General features: G+C 34.9%; 2 protein-coding genes across 3 annotated transcripts in view; one reads left to right on the top strand and one right to left on the bottom strand.

Moving 5' to 3' along the window:
* The window catches only part of LOC110463719 (solute carrier family 28 member 3-like), a 27,571-nt gene extending 19,701 nt beyond the window's left edge, over positions 1-7,870 (top strand). For both annotated transcript variants that reach the window (XM_021518539.1, XM_021518538.1), the window contains 3 exons: positions 3,802-4,095; positions 4,590-4,770; positions 7,388-7,870. In XM_021518539.1, coding sequence (XP_021374214.1) covers positions 3,802-4,095; positions 4,590-4,770; positions 7,388-7,413 — 501 coding nt within the window. In that variant the 3' untranslated portion in view covers positions 7,414-7,870. The remainder of the gene's footprint in view (positions 1-3,801; positions 4,096-4,589; positions 4,771-7,387) is intronic.
* A 1,268-nt stretch (positions 7,871-9,138) lies between these two features.
* Positions 9,139-11,647, bottom strand: part of LOC110463720 — a 12,228-nt gene continuing 9,719 nt past the window's right edge. The window contains exon 5 of the mRNA XM_021518541.1: positions 9,139-10,414. Coding sequence (XP_021374216.1) covers positions 10,179-10,414 — 236 coding nt within the window. The 3' untranslated portion in view covers positions 9,139-10,178. The remainder of the gene's footprint in view (positions 10,415-11,647) is intronic.

The following is an 11,647-nucleotide window of genomic DNA, read 5'->3' as shown; positions in this document are numbered from 1 at the left end:
ATTTTTTTGGTATTAAATGTTAAAGGCTTTACTAAATAGAATTGCATATTAAAAGTATCGACAAGATGTCTATATAAATAACATTTAGAAGATGTTTCAAACGCACCACGTAATTCCTGAATAAATACGTCATGCAGACGTTGGGTATACATTTCCACAAATTGTTTTTCATTTGGAACATATTGAACATCCCAAATATGATTAAAACCCATTCTATATAAATCATTTTTAACATGATAAACCCAGTTAAGTTTACAATTCGGCTTTTTGACATTAAGCTCAAGTAGTGCATCATAGCATGCTTTTAGTACACAGTTATTTGTATTCAAAATATTTAACCAGTATTTAATTATAGCTACTTTGCGCTTTATATGTAAGGAATAACTTCCTGTCTCAAAGTAAACCATAGAACTATTGACGGTTTTCTTAACGTTTAATAAATCTTTAAGAAAGAGAAGATGGACTTTTTCGATTTGCGGCGATAAACAATTACCCCATACCTCACATCCATAGTTCAGTATGCATGTCACATATGTATCAAACAAAGATAATTTAGTTTCAGTATTAAGGATAAAATCTTTCATTCTTCTTTTTAAAAGATAAAAAGCATTCCTGCCTTGAGATGCCAACGTGTTTTGTGCTACGGTGAATCTTCCATTATAATAAAAAACTAATCCTAGATAACAAAATTTGTCCACTATCACAATTGACTTGCCATTAAACGTCCAGTAAGTTTGTTAACGGAGTGCCCTCTCTGTGTGTGGTAATTATAAAGGTGTCAAAAATCAGTCAAGCGGTTTCGGGCTAGTGTACCTATGAACTTACATGGTTGAATGAAAAAGATAATTGACCTTTTACAGCTGACCAATTAGTACCACTTAGCGCCTTTAGCAAGTTACACTGTGGACAGTATATATCAGAGGCTGGGGTTAGCCTGGCCTAGGGTATATTTGGAAATATTATATTAACGACAACAAGATTAATTAATTAAAAAAAGAAAGGTTTATTGATATTTTAAGAGAAGAATGTGCAGAAAAAAAAAGAATATTCTCAAACGATTTTTTTATAGATATATTTACGATCATTTTGATCTACAAAACGAGCTGCGTAAACCCATACAATCTGAAAGAAATCAAAAGAAATATCTCCTCATTACTTAAAATTAGAAAAAGGCGATATCAAAACATTGAATCGTCGAGTGTGTATGATGTTGAAGACCAAGTCATTCTGATTTGCGAGCAATTGAAAACTTATTATATTAAAAAGCCAAGCATATTTAAATTGAAAGGATTATTGAGTGTGAAAACTACAAAAGAAATTAGGGAAATCAGTATAAAATTTGCAAATTCGAGAGGAACCTAATTATCATAAATAGGTATAGTTTCACTTGTAATTGTGTTGTGAGTGTGTGTAATGTTGTGTAATGTTATTTTGTATTTTGCACATTTAATATCACAAATGTTGTTACTTTGTAACTGGTGGGTCGAACGACTCAAAGTAATTAAGAACTTGAACTTGAACCAGGCGATGAGGCTACGTACATGTATGACAAATTATGAAATATTGTAGCACTTACACTTACATGTATTGAGCACAGACAAACAAAATGTTATGTAGTTTTGCCACTCATCTATTGTGGTGTTGTCTATAAAAAGTCTGACAACAGTCAGAGACGTTTACTTTAAAGCAAACATTTTCACTTGATTTTGTGTGCGCTACCATTCCCCATCACCAGTTTCACGAAAAATTACTTAATTATGGAGACTCGTTAACTTGAAATTTCAGGAAAATGTCGTCATCTTCCCTCAACGCCATAACAATTTCATGTGGAACTAGAGACAAGAGATTGTGAGCATCCTCACATTGATACGCATGTATACCCCCCCCCCAAGTGAAAAATGATATAAATGAGTGATAAATGTATCTATTAAATAAACCCCTCCCCCTACCCACACTCTTTTACTTTGCTCTACTCTACCATGACTAATTGCCCCTGGACCCTGATCAGGAAGCTATCGCCCTAAGCCTAAACTCTCCTTGATCCACGCCTGTTAAGGTACAAACGTACATGTACAAACGGAGAAATACATATTGTAGATAAATTGAAGTTTGACTTGGTCTCAGTCCCTATGTTATCTGACATCAAACCCCTATACCCTCTGTAGTACACACCCTCAGGCAGACACAGTCATAATTTCTCTTGTACAAGGATTCAGACAGGTAAGATTTACCTGTAGAAAAGTCAGTATAGATACCTACATTTTTATGATCGATAAAGAAAACCTATAATCTTATTAATATTAGAGGTACATATCATGAATGTAAAAATTACATATATTTAGTACATATTATTTTTCTTATTCATAATAGTTTCCTACATGCACGAGCTTGCCTTTCAAACTGAAATATATATATAATAACTCCCGTAACAATTTACACGTACAATGTATACTTAAACAAGAATCAACTACATTTTCATAATAAAATAAAAGATGTATAACAAAAAAACTTGTTTATCTGTGAATGAAATTTAATTAATAGACATGTTATAACATGTATACATTTCAAATCTCCGATGCATGTATTTGCATGTACTAATAATTAAGCACATTATCGGTCTCCAAATCCTACGAAAAATCTAAAAGTGCATGGAAGTATTAAATTAAAGACAATATAAAAAATAGAAATAGAGGTACTGGATCCTTAACACAGGAGTCTGAAATTATATCATTTTTAATTATTATTAGGCTTATTAATTATTACGTTTCTCGTTAAAAAAAACGTAACAAGTTTACTTACTGTCAATACTAATTAGTCTTTTATTCGGTAAGCAGGTGGAAATACTTCTGACCATAACTGATTATTATCTGTGTGTCGCGTTGATCTGTTAGCGTACGTCAGGTCTTTGTGATGGATATATTACATGTACCAATATTTGATCGATCTTTATCTTTATAAATCACGAGACATTTCTGTTTGTTTCACACTCATCCATTATGCAAAACGAAATGGCAAAATTTAAATCATTCTCATGTGCCTCGATCCTCGTAGCCTACAGTGTACTGACGTTTCTTCCTATGTGGGTATGTTCGTTTCGTTTTAGATATTTTATGTGCTTCCGCTTTTTATGTAAACCCGTTCTTGTCACAACAAACGAATCACCGTTTGTAAGCGTCATCCGTAGCACTTCCGTACCGTTAACGTAACACTTCCGTACCGTTTGCGTAGCACTTGCGTACCATTTCCGTACCATTTGCGTAGCACTTCCGTACCGTTTGCGTAGCACTTCCGTACCGTTTGCGTCCAAGGTGGAACAGCGAACGTGTACGGGTCTGTAATATGCTCTCTAGCTAGTTTGCTGATTGCTTCCAATTATATGCATACAAGAATGTAAGTGCTACGGAAAGGCTACGCAAGTAAAAATACTTGATCATAAAAAAGTTAACTGTTCATTCATCATGATTAACCGGGTTTTAATGTTTATTAATTAAACATGAAAAAAAACCCACTTGCTATCACTAACGATGAACGTAAACGTACATCCAGCATATAGATAATTTAAGTGAATTTCTGTACAATGGACGTTCTTTGTTACATACAGCCCTAAAAATCACAAAAGACAGGTTGTCTTTATGGACAGGTTATTGTTTAAGGAAAGTAACACTTGTACATATTAATGACCAAAGATATATTGTTTTTGCTTCATTACTGCACCAGTAACAGCTCCAAGTTTAAGAGAAGATAACTCTTGAATGATTTAAAACATATATTGTTGTCATATGCAATTCTATATTTCTTCAGTTTATATGCTCCTACGTCTTCTGGCCACTGGCTTTCATGATGGGTGTGGACACTGGCGATTGTCCGAAAGTGGCCGAACTAGTGGGAATAAAAACCTTTATAAACGAGTTTGTAGCGTACACGGCACTGTCTACGTACATCAAGAACGCTCAGAATCTCAGTTGGTATGAGGGCCTCGCTCATAGCAACAATACAAACATCACTTCCGGTGTGTTTAACGCCACCTGGCGGTACGACAATGGAGACATCGTATATGATGATCTCAACATAACGTTAATTGGAGGAGTTCTTTCGGTAAGTATTAACCAAACACTGCTTCATTTTAAATCATAAAGCTATTTCACTTTGAGAGAGAATCCATTTTTTTTTATTAGAAGAGTACTTGAATTAAAGTATGAAATAGAATTGTTAAAAGAATATTGCGCTTTTTACCATAATGATACAGTGTATCTGCACTTGTTATGTACAAACAAAAGGGGAAGCCGACTGCCGTTTTGAATACTGAATTCAGATGTAAAATTACTTACAATAATTCACATGGCTATGCTTATGCTGTTTACCAAAATCAATTGGTACTTTTCATTGCTCTTTGAATGCCATTTCTCGGATAGTGACGTCAATATTCCCATAATATCATATTGTTATTATTGACGATAACTACACTTTGCTGGCAGATAATTTCAGTAGTTGTTTTAATAAATTTTTAACATTCACGTTATATATAAGTCATTGTTTATAAATGGTTACTACGAGTCACGTGACTAACTCGGAGGTTTTTAACTTTACAGGAGAGATCTGTTGTCATATCAACGTATGCCCTGTGTGGTTTCTCCAATATCTCCTCCATCGGTATCATGCTTGGTGCGCTTGGCGCCATGGCACCGTCTCGGAAAAGTGACCTGTCTCAAGTTGTCGTTAGGGCCATGATCGCAGGCAACGTAGCGTGCTTCATGACCGCCTGCATAGCTGGTGAGATTTCATGCTAGTTTTCTGCAGCCCATTTTTCTGTAAGGTCGTGGTATTTTCATTTAAGTTCCTCGTTCTAGATTTAAAATGTTAAACTCTTCTGTTTGAAATATATTCCCGAACGTTTGCTGTTAACTTTGTAGACACAGTTTTCTCCCACCCTTCACAGGCGTTTCTCTTAGGGAGAGATAATCTCGTGCCGATTAGCACGTGTTCAATTGTGACGTCATTAAAATGCGTCACTGGTAATTGTGACGTCACCAAAAGTGAATGACGATATTCATACCCAACATGTGTTTTTGTTTACACTACTGTCGGTGGAGTTGTGACTGAAATAATAGGATCGGAGAAAATCAATCATCCCCTACCTTGCGGGTGTGACAGTATTCTCTCACCCTTCACAGGTGTGTCTCCCGTTTTAGCCGGGAAAGATCAGCTTGTCGACCCCGAGGGGGAGATAGTCTCGTGCCGATTAGCACGTGTTCAATTGTGACGTCATTAAAATGCGTCATCGGTAATTGTGACGTCATCAAAAGTGAATAACGATTTGCATACCCCGTATGTGTTTTTGTTTGCAAACATGGCAGACTACTGTCGATGGAGCTGTGACTGAAATGATAGGATGGGAGAAAAACAATCATCCCCTACCTTGAGAGTGTAACAGAGAAATATCCAACACTAGGGGTGATTTTTTGGTTGTCTAACCCGAGGCTCTGCCGATTTTAATGACGTCACAATTAAACACGTGCTAATCGGCACGAGGCTATCTCCCCCTAGGGGGTGACAAACTGATCTTTCCCGGCTAAAATGGGAGACACATATGTGAAGGGTGGGATAATTCTCTGTCACACCCTCAAGGTAGGGGAAGATTCTATTAATCTCCAACCCTCGGGGTGATTTGTTTGGTTGTCTAACCCTCGGCAGAGCCTCGGGTTAGACAACCAAAAACCATCACCGCTCGGGTTGGAGATTTCTCTATCAAATCCTCAAGGTAGGGAACGATTCTATTAATCTCCCTCGAGAAGTTGCATGGTTCAAAAATACGCTAGTTACCCATTAATTATATAAGATAAAAAAATAATCATATAGTTCTAAAAAACCATACGATTAATATAGGCGTTTTACGCACTTCCTGTTTTGTTTTAATAGTAGTGTTTAAGGATGTACACCTCTGAGAAGTCAAAAAATTCCTGTATTAAACCTTTTTTCTTATATTGATTTTTGGAAAAAGGAGATAATGGCATAGTAGAAAATGCAAAAAAAACACTATATGTCGGTGTGGTCGTTTTTGTGCTATGATCGGTCAAAGATACCAATTTAACACAATATGTGATTTTTAGGTGAATTTTCGGGTTTTGACCAATTGCAGAACAAATTCATACAATTTCTTCCAAGTGTGTTATCAGATATGTATGAATGTTTGTAGAATTGATAAAAATATTATTTTCTTTGAAACTATGGAAGTAAAATGTCTTAAACTTATTCATTTTACTCAAAAATGTGATTTTAGTTACCCCTACCCCTTATTTTTTAATGATAAAATGCACATTTTTCACCAATTTTGCCGATTAAACGCTTGATATAAAAAAATCCTGTAATAAACCTTTTTTTAGTATTCAATGAATCAAAAGAAAATGTGTTTGTCTTTCTAAAACAGCCACAAAAATGGGGGGTCGGTGTGCTTTTTTTTTGTCCCATTATTATTTGTGTTATTTTTCACCTTTTTCGGGGTCAAAAATCAAAAGTTCTTCAGTTACCCTAATATGTAAAAAAAAATATTAATAATATATAACTTTCCACTTTTTTGCATAGTATTTTAATCATATTGGACATTATAAAGTTGAACAGCAAAATTGAACCTGCTACAATTAAAAATGGTGACACAATGACCCTTTAAGTCATCCATCTAGTGTAAAAAAAGGAGAATTTTGGCCCTTTGTGAAGCGCAAGAAATTCACATAAATACACTTTTTCAAAGTGGCCGCCAAAATGGGCATTTTTTAAAAATTCTTGTAAAAAATGTTCTACACACAACAGACATCGAGTTTTTTTTACATGTTTTTCAGATGGGTGTTTGCTATTATACCTATCATAATTTGTTAAATATTACAAAAACCCGTTACACCAGATCAAAACGAGACTTGAACGTGACTGAAACCTCAGAAGAGTACATCCTTAAACCAATTTGAATATTCTCATTTTTGGCCTCTAGCATCACCGATGAGTCCTAGAAGGACGAACAAGCTGTATGGCGAAATAGGATTTATCAAAAAACAAATTACAGGCGCTATCACACATGTGTGTCTCACATGTTTGTCACACGTGTTTGTCTCTCGAACGCCTTACCTTTCCGTTGTTTAACATACTCTGTTAATTGATCCTGAGATTGAAGGCATGCTTGTATTGAAAACTGGGATTTATTGAAATGTCAGTTGTTTCTTCCGAGTATGAACTCAATTCCCTTTCTACAATTAAATAATATCAATAGCATATCATTATTATGTCGTAAAACTTCAGTATACAATTCTTCATTCTGATAATTAATATCGTTCTTCTGAAGATGTTCTTTCATTTTGTTATGTGTGTACGCCTGTCTCTTAAGACTTGTTTTGTGTTGTAGGTTTACTGTACGAGGGAGAACTGTGAGCGTATTGCTGACTGAAGTAGACTGTTGGACATTTCAGTTGATACTTCAGTAGTTATCATCATTTTGGAATCTCCAAATAAAGCTGGTTCAATTTAGGTGTTTAAATTAGCCAACCTCAATTAGTCCTATGCGTTTCTGAGCGATATCTGGACGCTTATTGCCCGTTTCCAGCCCGGTAGCCTTAGCTTGGTGATACTGTATTAACATATTTTGCAATGGGTTATTTTCACAATTTTGATGGTTGTGTGCATCTGTAAATTCCATTGAGCAGTAAATCAAGTAACACGTTCAGTATTGAGGGATGAAACTGAACAATGCGCAAATAAGTTATAATGGAAAAACCGCGAAAAAATAAACGATACAAAAAATCGAGTAGAATTATTACAAGTTTGATATATTATGATCATTTGTTTGTGAGAGTAACGTCATTATTTTTGAGAAAACGACTTAATTTTCTCACACAAACCAATGACGTAACAATCAATACCTGCTCACAAGAGAAGATAACTCTGCAATACGAAAAGACGGAGATAAGGAACGTTTCTAAAGGTATAACTAATGGGTTGTACACAGTTTGCAGTAAAAATGCAGCTTTTTATATTTGTTTATATATTTTCAGCACGTTTTATACAATACAAAATTCATTCTTGTCATATATATGTAAATGTAAATAACTAAAAATATCACACAAGTTCAACTTTCACCCCATGCATACAATTCTTTGTGGTAATATTTTTGTCATTCAGTTTCAAAGGGCATATATTTACATTGGTATTTAAAAGTAAATGAAAATAGAAATATGCTATTTCATCTTAACAGTTTGCAATATATTTCTGTGTATTATAAGTGTCCTAAGTTGTTTTTTAACTTTTGCTAGATATTTGTTTATCGACTTTACATATCATTTTCAAAATTAGGATTAGTTCAAGGTCTATTGATTGTCATATTCCATTATGATAATATAGACCAAGCATAAATGTTCCTAATTCAATTTTGATCAAAGACCAAAATTAAATATTTCACATTCTCTCATGCTAGACCTATTCAGGTTATATCGTGTATCCAAAAAATGATTGGCAACACAAAAAGTGATGACGTCGTATACGGTATTGTGAGATGCGGTGTTTGTAATTCTAACTTCTGATGGTTGAAGTTGCTCGGCAATGCAATTAATGCGCAATGTTGTATTTTGTACAAAATTATTTCGTTTTTTATTAGAAGTTAATAAACATTCATGTATAATGACCTAAAAAGTGTTGACTGTCTTTTAAAATAAAATTATTAGGGATAAACTGACTTATTTTAGGGGTTAGACGGTACTTGTACAAACCGAGAAACGTTTATGCCGTATAACACCCAAACTAGTCATGATTGTTCCTTAAATAAATCGATGGTTACTGTTTTTCATTCCGTTTGATAATATAAACCAAACATTAAGCTGTCTTATTCCATTATGGCTGTACAGATCTTGGAGAAATGCTTCTTTGAAGACAGCATATTGCCTTATTACGATTTTAATAGAAACTCGAAATTGTGTGACCATTTTCTATAATTTATTTTATCCTCATAAAGTTCGCTGTTTTGTTTCAAGTTCATGTTTACATGCAATGTGGAATATCAACCATTAATAAGTTGAATAAGCACAGGTTTCTTGAAAAGCAAGATTATTTGATTCAATCAAGTTTCATATTTTTTTTAAAGAATAAAATTCGTTCATCATTTTCTTCTTGTGGAAACTGTATGATTTTACTGATTAATGCATGTACATGTAATAAACATTTCTTGTACCTATTTTCAAGCACGTATATATTTCGCAATTAGCAGGTATGAAAGAAAGGTATTATATAGATCATTTACCACTCCAGCGTGTTGTAGGCGGAGAAATGTCAACTCGAGTGTAAGATTTAAAAGCCTCGTTCTACATTCACGACGTCATACTTACGGTTCTGTATTACATGTGCTCAGGCTGAAGATGAATACCATTTTATTATGGAATGGCCATTATACTCTAAAAATAGGTCAAAATATTTATACATAAGATACTTAATCCGACCAAATATGTAAAATTTGTAGAACTTATTTCATCGGAGAACAAAACTATAACTCAAAGTTTAGCAATGTGCATTTATAAAGCAAATTAAATTTGAAATAGAGTATTAAATTAAAATTACACTAACACATGTCAGTGTATCCTTCGCTCACAGTGATGTTACACTCCTTTGAATGCTGCTGTAACCTTATGAAAATAATATGTACAGATTGTATTTATTATGTACAGATTGTATTTACTATGTACAGATTGTATTACTTTGTACATATTGTATTTACTATGTACAGATTGTATTTACTATGTACAGACTGCAAGGCTCTATACCTTCCTTTAGGGGTTGCTATGGTAGTCCCTGCTAGGCTCTATATTTTTCTTTATGGGTTGCTATGGTAGTCCATGCTAGGCTCTGTACCTCCCTTTTACGGTGGTTATGATGATCCCTGTTAACCACGATGTTGTCTTTTAGACGGTCTAATTAAAATCAGATCCTAATTCCCGTTCAGAGTATCGTAGAGAAACGGGAATTAGGATATGATTTTAATTAGATTGTGCCTTAGAGATAGTTTCAGCAGTTACTGCTAACCTGAAGTTCGTGCTTGAGTGTTAGTTTCATTCTTTGTTGGGGGTCATAGGAGTTTCTGCTGGCCATGACGTCGTCTATTATTGGCAGTTAAGATTAACCCGAGGAGGTTCTATGTACAAGTATGTCCATTTTCAAAGATAGCTGTTGTAGATTCGGTTTGCCAAATTTGGGTGAGCCATTTGGTTGTGGAGTTTGTTGAACTTTGACATAAGTTCCTGTTGACGTAATCGTTCCTCCTGGAGTTGTTTCTCTATCGCCTCCTTCTCGTCCTCCAGGGATGACTTTTCTTTAAGGAGCTGAGGAACCTTGAGCTGTAGACTAGACAGGCGGGCATCCGTCTCCCTCACCAGATCGCGGGCCGTCGACACTTAAAAGACGACAGTAGTAGGCGGATAATTATGTGTATGTACTAGTAACAATGACAATTTTACTGCGTCGTCACGATCTGCAAGATTTGTGAAAATTGTCCAAAATTATCATTTGGATTATTTACGTTAAATGCTTGGCTTCCCAATTTTAGACACACATCAAATAAGGAACTCGGGCTGTGATTTATGTATATTGGAGAGGAAGAGTAAATTCAAGAAAATAACCTGAAAATTAAAATAACCCGGTTTTTAAGATTAATTTTGTATGCTGTCAGGGAGCCATCCTGCGTGAGGAAAAGAAATGTTCGGGGAGTTGAACCAAGGGTCCCAACCCTGCAGACTTCTATCATGTATTTATCATTAATATACTTTGCTGTGACAATGAAATATATCAACCTTAAAATCGGATTACATTCTTGTTTAATCTTGTTCAGTTCTAATTTTATGTACAAAACACGAGTGTAAGTCTCCAATATTTTAGTTATATCGGAAGGACAAACCATGTGATCTAGTATCACATGATCTAGTGTCACACCCATTATCAAGCGATCCTCTTTTCATTTAAACATGTTTGATTTGTCGAGCAATAAAAACGGATCAGACACAAACTATCACTAGTTAACAAGCCATCTTCCACAGATTTCGATACATAAGCAACATAAATCGCAACAATAAACAAAATCATCAAATGCTTAATACATGATACTCAAAACTATTTTGCAACAGACATATCTGTATATTAAAGCGATTTGGAATACCTGGAGAATCCCATTCTAAAATAAGACGACCAAATGCATTTTTGACATTAAGTCTGCCGATGAACCGTCACACTATCACATCAAAACAACATTAAGTCTGCCGATGAATGGTCACACTATCACACCAAAACAACATTAAGTCTGCCGATGACCCGTCACACTATCACATCAAACAACATAAAGTCTGCCGATGAATCGTCACACTATCACACCTAAACAACATCAAGTCTGCCGATGAACCGTCACACTATCACATCATAACAACATTAAGTCTGCCGATGAACCGTCACACTATCACATCAAACAACATTAAGTCTGCCGATGAATCGTCACACTATCACACCTAAACAACATTAAGTCTGCCGATGAACCGTCACACTATCACACCAAAATAACATTAAGTCTGCCGATGAACCGTCACACTATCACACCAAAACAACATTAAGTCTGCCGATGAACCGTCACACTATCACA

This window comes from Mizuhopecten yessoensis, unplaced genomic scaffold, assembly GCF_002113885.1.
Source record: "Mizuhopecten yessoensis strain PY_sf001 unplaced genomic scaffold, ASM211388v2 scaffold10921, whole genome shotgun sequence".
Lineage (NCBI taxonomy): Eukaryota > Metazoa > Mollusca > Bivalvia > Pectinida > Pectinidae > Mizuhopecten > Mizuhopecten yessoensis.
The sequence above is the reverse complement of the archived record's forward strand: the minus strand, read 5'-3'. Positions and strand labels throughout refer to the sequence as shown.